The sequence below is a fragment of the Arachis hypogaea genome, chromosome 8 (genome assembly GCF_003086295.3).
Source record: "Arachis hypogaea cultivar Tifrunner chromosome 8, arahy.Tifrunner.gnm2.J5K5, whole genome shotgun sequence".
NCBI lineage: Eukaryota > Viridiplantae > Streptophyta > Magnoliopsida > Fabales > Fabaceae > Arachis > Arachis hypogaea.
The window spans coordinates 38,877,728-38,897,089 of record NC_092043.1 but is presented as its reverse complement, the minus strand read 5'-3'; the positions used below and the strand labels follow the sequence as shown (position 1 = coordinate 38,897,089).

General features: G+C 29.0%; 1 protein-coding gene across 3 annotated transcripts; it reads right to left on the bottom strand.

Moving 5' to 3' along the window:
* Positions 1-7,013: 7,013 nt before the first annotated feature.
* LOC112707371 (AUGMIN subunit 4) lies at positions 7,014-19,100 on the bottom strand. 3 transcript variants are annotated; one of them, XR_011864833.1, is made up of 16 exons: positions 18,643-19,100; positions 18,479-18,526; positions 17,907-18,032; positions 16,046-16,387; positions 15,824-15,923; positions 15,658-15,706; positions 14,935-15,028; positions 14,411-14,482; positions 14,267-14,325; positions 12,955-13,023; positions 12,819-12,870; positions 12,507-12,584; positions 12,183-12,291; positions 10,461-10,561; positions 8,045-8,120; positions 7,014-7,302 (listed from the first exon to the last, which is right to left on the bottom strand). XR_011864833.1 is itself a non-coding variant. In XM_025759079.3 (14 exons), exons 1-13 carry the CDS (start codon positions 18,769-18,771, stop codon positions 12,214-12,216), a joined length of 1,296 nt encoding a protein of 431 aa, XP_025614864.1. In that variant the 5' UTR covers positions 18,772-19,100; the 3' UTR covers positions 10,270-10,561; positions 12,183-12,213. The 3 variants fall into 3 exon arrangements, 2 of the variants coding, with proteins under 2 accessions (XP_025614864.1, XP_025614863.1); XM_025759079.3 differs by lacking the exons at positions 7,014-7,302; positions 8,045-8,120 and having other exon boundaries at positions 10,270-10,561; XM_025759078.3 differs by lacking the exons at positions 7,014-7,302; positions 8,045-8,120; positions 10,461-10,561 and having other exon boundaries at positions 11,943-12,291.
* Positions 19,101-19,362: the final 262 nt, after the last annotated feature.

Below are 19,362 nucleotides of genomic sequence, written 5' to 3'. Positions count from 1 at the left end.
ATAAAAAGCCATTTTAGAGTCATTTATGAAAGTTGAAATCTCTCACAAGATTTTGTTCTTTGCGTGAAAAATTCTCCATAGTAAGATTCTTGTAAATTCTGTTTCTCATCCACTAGTGGTTTTCATCCACTCCGGTAATTTGTTCATTCTACAAATCAGCTCCAAAATCACTCATGTACTGTCTATTTTTCTATGGAGATGCTAATCTAGTGTAGAAGAAGAGTTCTTTTGTTTACCTCATTTTAAACCATAGATGTTCTATGTTCTTCGATTGGTGAAGAAATTCGGTATTACAAACTGGACTTTAAGAAACAAGTCTTCAAAGAGCTCAACTGATTTTGATTATAGTTTGGAATATTTGGAAGAGAGAGATATCTGCGAGTCTTCGAACATATCCAAGCTAAGAGCCTCCGAAAAAAGTGCTAACAACATCGTTTAAGTTGAACCAGGAACTATCTATTTTGCCTTATGCATAATGTCCTAAGATTTTTTTTCTATCTACTTTTTTATTTTATTTTTTTCTTATAATTTCACTTGTTCGTGAATATTTGAGATTTTTTTATTTTTCTTATCTGGACTTTTGAATATTGTATTTATTTCTCTATTGAATAAGATATCACTATTATCTTTGGAACAAAAATAGTGTTAAGGAGTTAATTTTTCTCAACTAACATCAATTAATTTTTTAAAAATAATTTTATTTATATTGAATTATAAATCTTATATTATAAATTTTAATTCTAAATCAAAAAATAAAGTTCCAAAATCTTTCAAAAAATGAGAAATTTTATAATCTTTTATGCTTTTTTATGTTAAAATTAATCATATTTAAAAATTTGAAACTAAAATGAGACTTTATTCACCATATATATTTCAAGAATATCTTGTATATGAAGCTAATTTTAATTTTGATAAACTATTGCTGGTGTCCTTGAGGATACAGTCATAGAAACCTAATTGTATGATTATTATGGTGGAAAATGCTTTTTTCATTCTATGAAGCTGTCAAGCACTTTAGGAAGGGGGATTTGGTGGCCGTGGGTTCTGATTCTTAAGAGTTATAATGTGACAGCAGATTTTATCTACTTTTCTTTTGGCTATTTTCTTTGGGTGGGTACTCCCATGAAGATATTATAATTGTCTTCATGTGATGATTTTTCTTTTTGACCCTTAGATGATGGAGTGTAGGGTTAGATTTTGATATGTTATAAAAGTGTTGTTTTTATTTGAAGTGTGGCCAAATCAATAAATCACACTTTTATACAAAACATCTTCATAAAAAGATGTTTTTTGCATCTTCATTTGAGTAGCTCCCTTTTCTTTGACCAAAAAACTTCTTGTCATTTCCACTTTCTAATTCCCCCTTCATGCGGAGTTTTATATGCCCCTTTTATGCACCCACCCAATTTTAACAAGTTTCAAACGTGCAAGTTACACCGATTCAAGCATTGAATTCGTGCTATTATGCACAAAGCATATGTGCTCAATGCGGATACATCCTTTTCATCATTTAAATAACTCTCATTTTCTTTCTTTGATGGTTTTTATAATTCAAAAATCTTTAGTCCATCTCTAACTATAAAAATATTTTATTTAAATAGTTTCTATAAATGATGGTCTATGGATGTATTAAGAATCACTTAGACTAAAATTATTTGGATAGTTAGAAATTAATTAATGATATTCTTTGTAAAATGATATTTTATTTTTCAAACAAATGGTTAGAGATTAGAAATAATATTTACTTATTAAATTAAAATCATCATTAATAATACCGCTTATAGTTTGTGAGTATATAGAGAACAATTTAAGTAAAAACTAACGGTAAAAAAAGAAGAAAGTATAATATATAATAAAGGATAATTCAATACATAAATATTTCGTATTAACGTAGAATTTAGAAAAAGACAGTACCTAAAAAATATAATATACACAATTTAATTTTGATAAGCTATTTTCACAGCTTGAATTTGTGATCTTAAATCGAAAAAAATTACTCAATCTTTTGAAAGTATATTATATAATGGTTAGACTACATTGCTAAATTGGTCCCAATTAACTAATCTCATCTGGTCAAATTGTTAATATATTTGTTCGAAAACTTATTTGGTAACAATGCATACTTTAGATGTATTCTAAGCAAATTAGTATATAAAACGCTTTTGTTATGATTTTTTTAGTTAGTAGAACCCTTTCTTTTGAGTTTATAACATTATAACCGAGACATTTTACATGATCAATAGTTTTTGTACATAATTAATTATTATAAGAAAAGTAATAATTGAAAAGCTAATTACAACTTTCACATTTAACACGAAGCATATCTTAGTATATAATTCATTTTTGAAAGAGTCTAAAAAATTATAGCAGCCAACAAATACAATTTCAAGTCTTGAAGTCATTTCAAAATTTTTATATTATTATTTATTATGATACTCTTGAATTTTGACGGTACTAGCTATACTATGGTAGAGCTAGCGCCACCGTTTTACTTATTCATAAAATGACAAATTAGCTTTAATAACAGGTATGTATGAACAGGTAAAATCACGCTTGATCTTGAAAGAAAGAAATAATGTTGTCATTGAATACGTCATATGATTTAAATGTTTAAAATCTTTTGGCAGTAGTCACTCTCAAGCTTCTGTTTTCCACCATGCATGAACAAGTAAGAAGCTATGTAAGAACAGTAATTATTCCCAATTAAAAATCATAAAGTACCTTTTGGTTTTATATATTCTTCTCCATCCAATAGAACAGTAGATAAGGTTAATTATGGTGGACCAGAACAACCATAGATCATGTACTAATATTTGGGTTTAATTTATTTCATATTGAATTATTTTTGGATAAAATTTGTATTTTTTCTTTAAAATTTCAAAAGTATTTAAAAAATACTTCTAATTTCTAATTTGTTTCTGTTTTATTTCTAATATTATTGAGTAAAGTATCGCTTTTGTCCTCGACGTTTGGGGTAAATCCTATTTGTATTCCTAACATTTTAAATCATTCTATTTATATCCCTAACATTTGTAAAAGTGATCCAATAATGTTATACTGCCGTCAATCATACTAATAGATCAAATTGTATTTTTTAACTATTTTCGCTTGAATGTATTCATTCTCAGTTAGGTCTCATTTGAATGTGTTCGATTTTAATATTGTATCCACTATTTGTGTTAAGGTTCAATTATATCCCTAAAAAAATGAATTATGTAAATATTGTAGGGATTAGTTTCAATTTTTAAAGAATTATTAACCAGAGTAGATCATCGATTCTGTTTCAAATATTTATAGTCTAACTTTAAGAAGAGATTTTTAAAATTCCAACTAAAACTCATGATGTGTAATTAATGACATGATAATATTAAATCACTTGTACAAATGTTAGGAATATAAATATAACGATTTAAATGTTAAAAATACAAATAACATTCATTCCAAACATCGAGGATAAAAACAATATTTTACTCTTTAATATTTTAAGTAAAATTTAATTATATTTTTAGAGATTAACTCTGTTAACATAAATACTGATAAGATAAATTTATCTAATATATTATTAAATATTAATATGTGACAATCCTAAGCTCATACGTACATTTTCCATGTTATATATTATTGTTCAGACATATAATTAGAATATGCTAAAATATTAGAGGTAAATCTAAAATCAAATAACAGAAATTTTGTCTGAAAACTAAGAGTAAGTAAAAAAATAATAGATAAATTAAATAACAAAAGAATAGATGAAAAAAGTTTGTACTAAATATATTTGTCCTTATTATTAACAATTAGCAATTTCTCTTCAAATTTCTTAGCAATATTATTATCGGCGGGTAAAATAAAGTTGATATGATATGATCGAATTATATTAATTAGAATTCAAAAATGAATAATTCAACAGAAGAAAGAACTAAAAGATGATGCTTTACACATCATTATTAGAATCACACCTTTTTAAGAATCTCTCTTTTGTCATCCCCCACTTGGTGTTGGTGGTACTGGCACACAATTCAAAATTTATATTATTGTGGATGTTGATGCCTAAAGTAGCATGCATTTATCTTCATTCTTCATCTTTTAAACACTTTTGTATAGAATGAGTTATTAGTAATATATGAAGAAAAAAATTTGAGATTTATATAAAATTAAATATATAAAATATTAAATTATAATAAAATTTGAATCACAAAATGATTGTATTTATTAGAAACTTTTAGAATTGTTTAAGTTATTTAAAAGTTATATTAAAATTTTTGTTATATTTTATTTGTTTTAAAATAATTGTTGTTTTAGTTTTTTATACATTAAATAATTAATGTATTTAGACTTATTTTATATCTAAGTATATTAATTTAAATATAAAAAATTAAAATAATAATTATTTTAAATCAGATAGAATATTAGTTATTACTATCTCAAGTCTCAAAAGATGATTTAATACTTTATCTAAAATTATTCAGATTCCAAATTATGGCGATTGATCAGAAAGAGAGTTTAATCATTGCGAATAATATGCTCCGAGTTCATAGTTAGTGGGAAAATGTCATGAATCATGTTGATGAGATGTATAACTTTTCTTTGCTTTATGACAAGAAGTAACTTTTGTCAAGCACCGAAGGTTTTTATAATGGAAAGATCCAAGGGTTTAGGATTTTTTTTTTATGTTTTTTCTTTTTGTTGCTAAGATGGACTGGACCGTTTTTAATTTCAAGTATTATAAATTTATCTACACTACATTCACACACACAATACTTAAAAATTTCATCCAAACCCTTAGATGTACCTATTACAAGATATGGATGATGATTACTAGACCAAGATCTTGTGTGCTTTTTTTATGATGCAGAATAACCCTTAATCTCACTTTTATTTTGGTTAATGTTCATGGGCCTACAAAGTAATAAAATAGATGCTAACAAAGAAAGGTAAAAGAAGTCATTTTTTTTTTAACCAACTTGGGTTGGTCGAGTGGTCAGCTCACTTGTCCGCTTAAACAAGTGTCGGGGGTTCGAATCCTGCCTTGTGCATGTAGCAACCCATTGGCCAGTGGCAGATCCTTAAATGGAACTCAGATCCGCGACGGATTAGTCTTTGACCTGTCGGGTTGGTATTTATTATTTTTGGTTAGTATTTTTAATCATTAATCTGATTATTTTAGTCTAATAGCTCAACAATATATTTTTTATTCTATACTTTTAAATTTTGTTAGGTCAAAACAATAAATTCTAGTAGTTTTTTAACAATTTTCTTTTTAAAATTCCTAAGCAACTCTAATTTCTTAAAGCCCAGTTTGTGCAGACAACTCATCGTTTACTTACTTATGAAGTTGGTGGCCAGTTTGACTATTAACAAAAACGTTCATAGACATTTCAACAAAAAACCCAAAACGATATATCTAGGTAAAGGAAGAGTATTTTTGTACAAAACAAAAAATATCAAATAATAGTATTGTTTTATCCCAGTCCAAAGGAAGAGTATTTTTGTAATAGTATATCTTGGTAAAGGCTTCAGCAGGAGGCCTAATGTCCCCTTTAAAGTGGTAAGGGCTTGGTGAACTGCTCAGTCTAACCAAAATCGTTATTATTTTTACCTAAATTAAATAAAAATAATATATATATATAGCTACATTGCGTGCAATATTAATTTATGCAACAATGCTAGCTATATACAAAAACTTAATTATTAAATCAATCACCACCAGCGGCAGACCCATATAATGAAAAAGGGGTATCCCTTACAAATATTTTTAAAAAATACTAATACTTATATATTTTTTTGGTGACTATACTAATACTTATATATAAATGTATATATTTATCCCTTGTTATATTATGTTGCTCCAAAATAAAATATAAATGATCTTTTTGTATTTTATGTTAGAAAAATATTTTGTGAAACTTAACATATAATAATAATTATATTGTTAAATTTAATTTATTATAAAAATTAAAAATAAATAAATAAATAAACTAAAATAATACTGATAATTAATTTTATTATATTAGTTAATTAGTTAATAATTAAATTAAAATTTAATTTTTTAATTAAGTACAACTTAAATTGTCAATGATTTTTTAAAAATATTATTTAAAATAAAAAGCATATTATCAATTTATTAATATATTATATTATATTAATATTCATTATTAAAATGATCTTGATTATAGTAATTATTTTGGTTAAACAATTTATTTATACTATAAAAATAGTAATACATAGATTTAGGAACGGATGTACATGTATAAGTGTGGGAGCAAGCGCCCCCACTACAATTTGAAAATTTTTTGAGCAGTATATGATAATAAAATTTATTTGCTTCCACTAAATTATTGAATTTGACTCCATAATAATTTTTTACTCAATTTTTGGTACTTCATAGTCAATTTAAGAAATTTATATTAGATATTGTTAAAATGATCAATTCTCAATTTAAATAAAATTTGTGTTTTTTTTTAGAAATCAACTCGAAAGAGTATTATTTATTTTTTTATATTAGTTTTAATTTTTTTTTCTATAACAACCGCATTAATTGAAAGAACTTTTTCAATTATGAATTTCAATAAAAATTGGCTTCTAATTGTATAATTGTATGAGAAGTAAATTTTTAAATATATATATGTGTAAAAATAATACTATACATTCAAGTCTTTTTATGAACTAAGTCTAATCAAGTAAAAGCATAAGACTTTGAATAATGTTAGTCATAACTGATTTTAGACTAATTTGGTTGGATTTATTTAACAAAAAACTTGAATATGTAGTATTATTCTATATAAAAAGAGAGATATTTCGATTGTATTATGTCATGACCCGAACCAAGCCATGACTGGCGCTCAAGGGACAAGTCCCTCAGCAAGCCAAACGACTAAATTTTCAGAAAAACGGACAGAATCTCTTCTGTTTCTAGGACCTTACCAACATAAATATTAACTCCCTATATTAATAATAAACCTCCATTTCCAAGACAACAACAACAACATACTCCAAATTATATCCACAACCAAATATATCCAAAATACGCATCATATATATATCAAGTTGATAACTAGAGTATATAGTTAAAACCATAAGTCTTACATAACCAAATCATAATCACTACCTAAACAGTTCAAGATTCAAAATAACATAACCTACACGAGGATCCTGCCTGTGACATATGGAGCATTGACATAATCTAGATTTTGAGCAAAGGTTCCATTACATAATTACTTAGCCCTTAGAAAGAAGAAGGGCTCACCAAAATGACTAAGATCTACTGAGGGGCTGGTGGAATGGAACCTGGAATGACTCCTGTATCTGAAAAATATGAGAATATAATAGGGTGAGTTTTGTAACTCAGTGAGCAAACATTACATCTATAACCCACACGAGACAATACAGAGTTTACCTTGAAAATTATATTTCTTTTCGGAGATGAGGAATTCATATTAATTAATTATACAAACATTAGATAAATAGTTAAGCGGATGAACTGAAATGGGAGTTCTCATTCCAGAAGTCAAATCAAATCAAATATTACACATCTAGGGCGGCTCCACCTCTAAGGGTAGCCCTTTCCTCTAGTGTGCCCGTACGGTATAACAGATCCAACGTGTGGCCTACACGTTAGGCTAGCAACGCCCTTGCTAGCTGAGGTCTGAGCCAGATGCATCTAGGTTAACGTCATAACCGCCGTTAACTACGGTTTTCTAGTCAGAGTCTCCCAAACCAATCCAAACCAAATCACTTATAAAAATCTCTAGTGCTTATAACATACTACTAAATTCCATAGCAAATCAATATATATAGGATTGCATACTAAAATTTAATTAAAATTTACATAAGGTCAAATAAGAAAACATTTATACTTTACAAAATATATAAATATCATCTCGTGTGTATTTTTATAAAATTGTAAGTTTCACAAATCAATATTTATTTTCAAAAATTCAGAAATCACAATAATAAAATATTTTCAAACTCCAAAATTAATGATTCAACATAGATATTGATAATAATAATATATTTAAAAACAATTATAGATATAATATCCACTCACAACTTATTCCAAAGAACCGGAAGCAACTCTGAGCGCGTCAACGAGCTACCAAATGATGTCCAATAACTCTACAACTCTAGAAATATGACAATAATGATATTTGTGAGCTACTAATATCGTCAATTAACATAATCTTACTCACATTGACAAAAGCCCCAAATTTTCTAACCATAATAACCCTAATTCGGATTTTGCTATACCCACAAGTATAGGGATGCTAAAAATTTGAGATATAGCTAATTATTGAGTCAAAGAGTTACCTTGAAGCCTCAATAATAACCAGAACTCAAAAGTTGAATACTTTTTTTACTAAATAGGTTGAAGCTCCATGATTTAGGGTTGTGATAAAAGAAATTTGAATGAATAAAATAAAGAAGAGAAGAGAAGGAGAAGGAAGTAAAATGAAAGAAGTGGATTTAAAGATAGTGTATGATTTCAAGAAGAAGAGATGAGAAGATGGAAAGGGAGAAGAAGAAGAAGAAGAAAAAGAAGAAGAAGAAATGAAATTGAAAAAGAGGGAGAAGGGTTTCGGGTAAAAGAAAATAAGTGGGGCTGGGGAGGGGGTGAGTCACGTGACTCATTAAACCCCTCTTCCTTTTTTTTTCTTCGGTTATAACATATTATTAAGAAAAAGATTATTCAATTTTTTTTAAAATATAAAACCTAAATAATAAAATTTTAGAGGGTAAAGTATATTTTTTGTCCGTGAAATTTGATAAAAGTTTCAAAAATACCCTAAAATTTTATTTTGTTTCAATTTTGTTCCAAAAGTTTTCGATTTGCATCAAATATATATCCCCTGACGGCTAATTTTTCAAAAAATTTAAGACTAATTTAACAACAATTTCATAAGAATAACTCTCAACACAAGCAAATTAAGCATAATTTTCATGCATTATTGTTAGATTAGTCTTAAATTTTTTGAAAATTTAGCCGTCAAGGGTATATCTGATGCAAATAAAAACTTTTGGGACAAAACTGAAACAAAATAAAACTTAGGAGTATTTTTAAAATTTTTGCCAAAATTCAGGGATAAAAAGTATACTTTACCCAATTTTAAATTATATGTTATCATTTAAATTACTATTTTATTGTTTTACTTTGTAAATTATATATTTTAAAGACTAATCATATTATATATACATAAAAAATAATCACATGTATACATATTGAAATAAAAAATACAAATTAAAAATAAATTAAAAATACATATATTTATATATAAATATCTAATGATTAATGAATAATTTGATAACTGATTTTTATGTACACATAATATTTTTATTATAAAAATTTTTATTATATTATATATATTTTGTCTTCACTATCAAAATCTTTTAAATCCGTCACTGCATAAACTTCACAATTGAATATGAGATAATGAAAACTAAAATTATTTTTTAAAAATATATATAAAAAAATAATATTTAATCATATTAAAAATAAAAAGCGAAATCATTATAAATTATTTTTTTATTATTTTGAATATTATAATGTGTGTGAAATTATCTTTTTCTTATTTTAAATAATATAATAAGTAATTATGTATATATTTTTAGTTAGTTTTAATTTAAAATTTTAAATATTTTTAACCAATTTGAGTTAGTCGAGTGATTAACTTACTTGTCCATTTAAGTAAGTGTCAAAAATTTAAATGATGTCTCGTATGTGTAGTAGTTTAATGGTCAATTGCAGATCCTAAATAGAACTCAAATTAATTTTTAATTTGTTGGATATTTTGAGAATGAAGTCAAAAAAAATATCTATACCTAAATTTTACTATATTTATGTCTTTATTACTAAATTTTAATTACTAGTATAAAATATATATTAAAATATAAAATATATATTAATTTAGTAACAAATTTTTAATATGTAAATAATATTTTTATAATTTATGTAATATAAGATTTCTTTTGAAAGAGAGAGTAACAACTAACAATTGGTGGAAGCTTATAATTACATCACTTAATAAATGAACTAAACTAATGTCACTAGCCACAGTAGCAAGTAGCTATAGAAGCTAGCTAGCTATATATAACAAAATAAGGTTCAAGAAGATTATTTAAAATCAGATTAGATATAAAAAAAATTAAAAATTAACAAAATTTATTATTTTTAGTCAATATTTTTAATTATTAATTTAACTTTTTAATTTAATAATTTAATAATATATTTTTAGCTTATATTTTAATTATTATTGGCGAACTGCTAACAAAAAATAATAAATTTTGTTGGTACTGTAATATTGTTTTTAAATATAATCATGTATCCAAAATATTTGAAAACCTACCAATATATAGACCTTGATCTTGCTACATAGATCATAGAGAAAGTTGAACAAAAAGAAAAAGGAGGGTTTTGAATAAACAATAAAATGACATTATTGCCCTCACTTCACTTAATTAATACTTACATATATGCTAGTGATTGATGATGATATTAACTTATGGCGGTGCTTGCTTTTGTGTGCTGTTAAATGCACTCTTGTCCTCTTCCTAAAACTTGGTAAGTGATCTACATTTACAAACAAATTGTCATTAAAAAAAAGGTCCAATTAGTGAAAGCAACATACATTTTTCTCTCATTAATTCTGTATGAGGTTAAGCAAAAGAAAGGGGTTAACACAACCCTGATTGCCTTTCTTAAGCTCTAGTTTGGTTGACTCACCAGTCACCCCTTTTGTTCTGTTTTAAGTGTATCTTTCGGATATGATAGTGATATGCAATTACAAAGTACAATGCATGCAATTTTAGGGGCATTAATTGCATGATATAGAGGATATATATGCAAGATAGTGAAGCTTCATTTCTCTCCTAACAAATTATAAAGTTAGTCAACCAAATCATCACATCCTATTATCCAGAGTCAAGAAAATTAGCTGAAAGAGTTTAGGGTTGATTTCAACAATATATAGCACAGAAGTTTTTTTTACTCATTTATTATTGGACTTTTTAATAAATGAAATAAATTATTTATTAACCAATATAATAAAAAGGTACGTGTATTTTTATTATTTTTATCAATGATAATGGATAAGTAATAAAACTGAAAAATATAAATATTTAAAATAAGATATATTATTAACTAACAAATTTTATTTATTTTTTAAAAATCTTTGTTATTGTTTTACCGATTTTTAGCAAATTGAAGTTGTTCAATATCTAAGTTCTAGGAGTGAAACCTATTTCTCTTTGTGAGTATCAGTTTTTAAAAGTGCATCAAAGATTCTTTCAATCGATTAAAATAACAAAAGAAAATCTGAAAAGGAAAGCAAATAAATTTAAAAGTAAAATGAATGGAATTGAAATGAATAACATTGAATTTAAATAAAGCAGTAAATTGCCTTCAATAAAATCAAAAATCTTTTGAAATCAGATAAAATAAAAAAACTTTTGAAATCAAATACAAAATGCTGAATCTTAAAAGAAAACTGAAAAAATAAACTTGCTAAAAAGATAAATTTGCAGGAAAGATAAATATGACAAGAATTTCAAAAGAAATTTAAAATACATGGAAGGAACCTTACAAAAAAGAAAACTCTTAGCAGACTCAGAAACTCGCTGAGAATATGAATGTGTGAGTATTTTCTAGTATGAGATTCCAACCCTTATTTTTTCAAATTTTCAACTATTTAAATACAATATTGTGTATATGTTCATTCTCCTAACAATCATTTTTTTATCTTTCTGAAGTTTTAGTTGCCATCGCCATTATGACATACATGAAGTATATAACATAACTAACTGGTAAACAACTAAAAGCAGCAAAATGTTTAACGGGCTTCAATTTCGTTGTAAAAGATTAATCTTTCAAGGTTTTAGCATGTCTAAAGACTTCGGGAAACTGCTAGTAAAAGTAACAGTAACGAACATTTACAAAAATGTTTTGCAATCTATTTAATTTGAGGAAATGGATTAATATAATCTCAATATTAAAGTACAAAAGTTATGTTTCCCCTTTCTACAAAAATTGAGAATCATTCCTGGGAAATGTTTAAAGCACAACTTGAAAATTGCACAAAATCTTGAGAAGATGCAAGACATCATTCTAAATCATCGGTGACAAGTAACAATCATTGCAGAGTGATAACCAAACAATATATACACTTTTTACCATTTACAGAAATCAAACTAACCACTGTTAAGAGGCCAAATGAATAAAAACTCCTAGCTGGTGGTGTTATCTGGTAAACGTTTCAGATCCATTTCAACTTGGTGGATTGTCCATTGCATATTCTCCAATTTCTGCACACCACCAATCAGACAATTTAAACAAGATCATCGCTAAGGAGTATTGATATGAATTTTAGCTCCTGCTTTCTCAGAGTTTCAAGTTTGTTCAGCAGATGTATATGTCTCCTACAATTTCTTATTGCTGTCCCAAATTTTGTGAGGTTGATATATCTTAATCTAAAAAATGTAAATATAAAATATCATAAATTTTCAGCAAAATAAATCACCTTTACGATGTCATGATACTGCCTTGCAATGTTGTCAAAGTGAGGATCAACACCTTGGTATTCACGCAAGCGAGTTACCTGGTACAATTGCCAGAATACCAACCAACACAAATATGATGAACAACCACAACAATGGAGGAAAAGACAATCCATAAAGAGTCATGAACATAATAATACTATATGACTACCATTTAGCTGCAATCACATTCCGAAACCATTTAAAAGGTATAATTAAAAAGAGACCACAAGCTAGGTGTTTAATTTCCAAAATTTTCAACCATGGAACTGGAGACATAGGGAGTAGGAACATACTGCTTTATTATATGCAATCGATGCTTCTTCAGTTGCCTCAACAAGATATTTCCTGAGATAAAAAAATGGATAAAAGATAGTTGATTAATACTATATCAAGAACTGCTTATGAACTTACAGAGGTCATCAGTTGTACCTTATCTTATGAAGCGCGGGTATAGAGTCCTTTGTATAAGTTTCAAGCAGGAGAATATGTTCCAGAACCCTGATATGCAATGGCAAATATATCTTTTATTAAACAAACAACTTTCTACCAATAATAAAAATAATAAAGTCTAATTTACTCTGGAAAACCTCTCCAGTTTCACTTAATTTTCACTAAGACCGGTATCAATTAAACATTTCTAATCAAGCTCGTATACTGTACAAATGTTTTTCATCAAGTACTTCTAGATTAAAAATAGTCGTATACCTGCACTCTGCGAAATTTTTTACAGTATTGGGTCTTGATGACAATACTTTTTAAACTAGAGGGACCTGGTTAAGAAATGTTTGTAATATAAAAACATGATATAAATATTTATCTATAGGTACTTAATTGAAAAATTTAAGGAAAATAGAGATTTGATTATAAACTTTAAAATACAATAACCTATTTCAAAATTGGCTGAAATTATAAAGACCTTCAAAGTAATTGAACCAAAAAATAATATGGAATACAAGGCAAACCAGCTATTCTGTCAATTGCAATTTATGTCATTTTTAACTTTTGATGTTTCGAAATATCTGTTCATGTACAATATTTAGGTAACATTAATTTTTGAGAAATGTTAGGTGACCGTTATTTATTTATTTATTTATTTATTTTGTCTTATATTTGAACCACTAAAAGTGTTAGCTCCCTAGCATTCCCATTATTTTTTTTTTCATCCATTTATAACCCTTGTTCAACAACATGCACAACAGATTCTGTTGCGGTTGAACAGCATGGAAGAAGGTTCAAGGCACATTGAGGCACAATGGTGACCGGCACAAAATGCAACCACCTGGTTTGGCTGTGTAGGTGACAGCGACCACAGGGTCATCATCCAGGAAAAACAAAACGAAAAGAGCCATTCATGGTGGACACTAGTGGAAACACAATGAATAGTGGCAGAACAGCAAGGTGCGGTGATGGGAGCACAGGGTGGACAAGAGGCTACCAGAATAGTCACAGCCGGGGAAGCATCAAAAAGAATGTTGGAGAAGTCATCAAAGAAATAATGTGGTGAATAGCCAATCATGGATCTTAAAAAGAGACCGAATAAGGAAATTTTATAGATGAAGACTAGGAAAAGCTGAATTTCAAATGACCCCTACCAAGAAAATAGAGTTGCAACTTGTCTTTTTACCAAATGACTCACTTCTGTGATTTTCTATTATCATCTTATCATTTCAAACCAAACCCTCAAAGCAAATTGATATTGGATAATCATGACATCATAAAGGGCGTATTTCAAAAAACAAACCTCAATTTTGCACTCATGGTCTCACATCTTTTACAGAGCCACGTCTTCTGCAGCTCATCCTACAAATACATTGTCACATTGGGAAAAATCAAGATACAGCCTTAACTATCAAATCATGGATTTTATCATATTATAGTCACTCACATGTTTATGCTGATGATCCAACTTCAAATCCTTAACAAGTTTGATAAGCACTCCAAGTATCTGCTCTAGGACCTGACAGAGAATAACGTTGTTAGAACTGGTATCCAATTAGTACAGTAGAGAAATGAAAGAAAATCCACTGTATAGTGTACAACTCTAAGAAAACTTGAGAATTTCTCCTCCCCCAAAACACGCCTATTCACCAGACATAATCCCTCTCCACCTAATGAACTTCCTTCAATTCAACCCCAACTACTAACTAACTTTCCCGCTCAAACTGAGTGATAAATCAATGGGCTCATGTCAGTTGAAACTCACATCCTCCCCTTTTTTCCTACTTGGCCCTAACAATTTTTTTCAATATGTAATCATCATGAGCATTCTGCCAAAAAGCAAATCTTAAACACTCATTCACTCTCCCTCCCTCCCTCTATAATGCATGTGTCCACACAGATTCAGTAGAGCTACGGAAAATGCATCTGTCTGCAAGAAAGATGGTGGTTGTAATAAATGCATGTTTGTACATTATAATATTCAGCAAATTTCCTATCTGCAGAATATAGATCATCTCGCAGTGCAGCTTCTTCTCTTTCAATCTCCTCAATCAACAGCTTGACCCTGGAAAAAGAAGTGATATGAAGAGCGTGAAGTCATAATCATGGATATGTACAGTATGGAACTTACATATACTGAATCATGCAATCAACATATTAATGCTATGTTACTCACTTTATAGAAATTTCATTCAAAGCTTGAATGTTTCTGGTTAGCATAAGACATAAGTAATGGCAAATATAAGCTGTGATCACCTAGAAACCTAAATGAAACAGATTATTTTTAAAGGGAATAAAAATCCTCTATATTTGTAGTGCTAGAGAAACCAAGACTTGCATAACATTGATACCTGTTATTCAGACCAACAGAAGTAAAACAAATATTGAGTATTGATAATTTCATTAACACAATACAATCATTACATAAAACGTGATTGATATCTAACTTCGTACAACTTCTTTAACAAGTATCCAGACATGACTTTGCGGGCCATTGTATAATGTCAAGGTCGACTGTCTAAAAAAACTAGCATGTCCTAACTCTGATGACATATGATTCAAACAAGGGTTTAGATATACTTGTAGGTCCAATATATAACAAAATTGCTTTATTCCATAAAAATGTTCTTTGGGTAAAAATCAATACAGCTTGCCAACTACTAAAAGAATTAAGGTAATTTCATGAGATCAGACCTTTCTGGAAGCCGAGAACTTGAACTTTGAATTCCTGATGATGAAGAATCTGAGTGAAGAGAAAAGGAAATCAGCTGGCAAAAAAATCACATGCCAAACCATAAAAAAGATTATCAATTAACCTCAAATCCCTATATAAGATCAGTAATATGCTGGTCAAACTTACCATTGTCATCCAAAACAAAGGCATTGGACAATTTATCACATTTCAGTTTCAAGTGGGCCTCTATCTCACGTGAGAGTGACATGTGATATTCTGTCATATCCTAGAAAGCATGTTTCATGTGTCAATAAGGAAAACATAACCAAGTGAATCACATCAAAATATAACCTATCATAGAAAGTCCTTGCTTAGAAGCTGATTTTCATATTTTGCTAAATAGCATACCACAGATAATGGTGTTTGTTGATGTTGAGTTTGCCGCAAATAAGCAGGTGTAATACCAAGAAAACGATTAGGTACACCACCAACTGCAGCTTCCACTGAATCCATAGCAGCAACGGAAGAATTAATCCCAGTAACTGAACTGTTTGGAGTAGCATAATTAATCGAAGTTGTGCTTGAGTTGTTCGTGGTGCTGGTGTTGGTACTGTCAAGGGAGCTTCGAGACATTACACTCAATTTTTCAATATCCTCAGTATGGACTTCTCCATCTTTGGAGATAAGAGGTAGCCTCAACCTTTGGGCTGCTTCAGCCACAACCAATTGATGCTCCAAAGTCTCATAAACCTGATACAGATGGATATGTAACTTTTTTGTTAAGTCAATGAAACATATTCATAACATGACAGAAAAATATACAAATGTTTCTATAAGAACTAAAAAAAGTCAAGGTTCAATTTGGTCTCTGAAAATGGGCACTCTTTATTTTAGTACTTTAAATAAATCAATTATTGAATCTCTAACATTCCGCAAGTCATTTCAATCCCTGTTTGGTCAACCATCACAATTTTGTTTGAGTAACAAGTTAACATATCATGTAATGTTGACCAATGGTGTGGCATACAACACATCATCAATCAACACTACATGGAAAGCTATGTGACATGCTGACATGTCCTTTGATGTGACACCTCAGCAAACTATGACTGTTGACTAATCATATACTGGCCAAGGACTAAAATGATCTATGAAATATAACTTCAGTCCCAAATAGTTAATTTTGAAATTTCAAAGACTAAAATGAAGCACACTTGTAATGTTAAGGTTCAAAGATATATTCATAGGACTATTAAAGCCAACTAACAAAGAAGCACATCTTTACCATTGCCAAGCAAATATTAATCCACAAGAAACACATTATTTAAGCTAATTCCTCTGCTAACAATAATGAATAGTATCAATAAGCAGAAGATAGACCCACATCTCATTTACAAAAATTCAAAATATTAGACTCAGGCTTTATTTGCTAAACAAACTGAATCAAGTAAAAGACTACCAAATGAAGCTCACGAAGAGGTGGCATATCTATTATATCTATTATATATAATGGGGATATGCGAGAGACTTCGTGCATAACTTTCTTTCCTAAAATACCCTTCATTTTATATAATCTATAGCAAAGAATTTTTTTGGTTACACAAGACCTATTGATTAGAGTGTAAGCCACTCACCATCTTAACTATTTCCACATTTGTTACTTTTACACACATTTAATATATAAGTGGGTAGTGTCTATTAATACACTAGTTTATTGTAACTCTACATTCCAATTTCCAACAAAGAACATTGGTAACTAACGCCTGAAGACACTTTCCACCTCTAATAAATTCAAGAGTGATTTTCAATCTTACATAAATGTGGCATTGCAAATGGGATAAGGGATAAATAGCTACCAGTTGTTCCAAAATCCCCCATCTTCTGTTTAATTATATTGAGAGCTTAGACTTTATAGCACCTGTTTCCTCATTTACTTGTGAAAGAACCTCTTAGATTAGAGCTAGGTAATTTCATGAAGAACTCAATAGTATCTTTTGTTATCAATTTCATAATACCTAAATTAAAATCACAGTATCTTAATTATACTGATGTTCAAATATCAACCCCTGTAGCCTATCATTTAAGTTATGATAAGGAAGGAGACAATTCATGTAACAAACGATTTCCATAAGGAACAATTTGGTAGAGCGCAACCGTTCTCTCCATATACATAACATAATGTAAATATTACAGGACCAAAATTGACAGAGTTACAATTCTAACAGTTGTTTCGAAATTAAACTAGCTTTCCAGTATAATAACTCAAAACCTGAGGGGAGTTCCTTAACCCAAGCTGAGGATAAAGACCGCCAGTATCTCGAAGTCCACCAAGGCTAGACATTGAAATGGCTTGCTGATACTCTTCCACCATAGCAATGGCCTCAGAATATATTGCCTGAAAGCGTAACCAACACACGGTATCAGAACCACATATCAGTAAACCCCAATGCATCCTCTCATGCTAACTTTTCTCATGATTATGACCATCTCTTGTGGAAAAAGAGACAAGACAACCCTTCCAAGAGTTTGTGGATCACACCATCCAAACATTTAGACCCAAGTCAAAATTGGTTTTAGAAAAAATCTCAATAGCCAGAATTGTTTGCGAACAATCAAGCACAGGAGCAACATAGCACAATTAATAACCTTTAAATGAATCAGATTGAATAGGTCATGCCACTATGTCATTCAACCACCACCAGAATTTCAAAAAACAGAAAAGAAAAATGAATATATTATAACGGCTTCATACTATTGCTATTTTTTTTAATCACTTTATAGATACAAATATCATAGAAAATAGAACTAAAACCCTAATTCATTCTATAGAAAACACTTTACCATGGCTTCCAAGTAACGCAGTCTTTCCCTACACATTTCCTCTCTGGCCTGCAAATCCATTCAGCGAGTCAATACCAAAGTCAAACATTCGTCAAAATGGGTCAAAAAATGTTTGAGTTTTTAGAGAGAGAGAGAGAGAGAGAGAGAGAGAGAGAGAGAGATACGAGTTGGAGATCGTTGTAAAGAGGCTTGGAGATGAGAGATCCATCAGGAGCCAAGCAATGGCGCTCCAGCTGATCAACGACCTGTGTCACATCAGCAGGGAGGTTCTGGCCGTGGAGCCCCTTCACCATTGATGAGTTCAAAACGGTGACGTTTTGGTGGAATGGTTGGAACTTGGAAGGCGACTACTCTTTCAGATTCAGTCAGTTACTATCACTGTTGTTGAAGAGCTTCTGAATTTGGAGTTCAAACGTGAGATTCAACGGCAATTCAACTTGATCAATTTTTTAAATTTAAAAACTAAAGTATCAATCTTTCAAGTCACGAAAATTCCCTCCTTAGTTGTTGTCTTGTTGGAAAGAGAAAATGACGAGAGAGAAAATGAAAAAAAAAAAAAAGAGGAAAAAACAAAGATAATAAGTTTAAGAAAGCATGCTAAATAACATTATATCAATATCCTATAAAATATGAATTAATTATACTATGTATAGGGTTTAATCCAAAATTGATCATCAATTAGGTACTAAATATAAAAATATATATTTGAAATTTTATAATTTTTTTTAGGATATTACTATAAATAAATTTAATTATTCATCTAATATAAACTAAAATGTTCTATATTATGGTGATTACTATAATTTTTTTTAGATATTATTATGATAAAGATGTGAATGACCACGTATGTTTTGAGTAGACTAACCTTCTCAATATTGAAGGAA

Excerpts from the sequence above, each read along its gene's own strand:
- LOC112707371 (XM_025759079.3), bottom strand. The coding sequence starts at position 18,771 with ATGGTGAAGGGGCTCCACGGCCAGAACCTCCCTGCTGATGTGACACAG. Across the intron at positions 15,029-15,657 it reads AGTTCTCGGCTTCCAGAAAG|GGTCAAGCTGTTGATTGAGG; the intron begins GTCTGATCTCAT and ends TTCTTTTTCCAG. Across the intron at positions 12,292-12,506 it reads AGTATCATGACATCGTAAAG|AAATTGGAGAATATGCAATG; the intron begins GTGATTTATTTT and ends GGTGGTGTGCAG.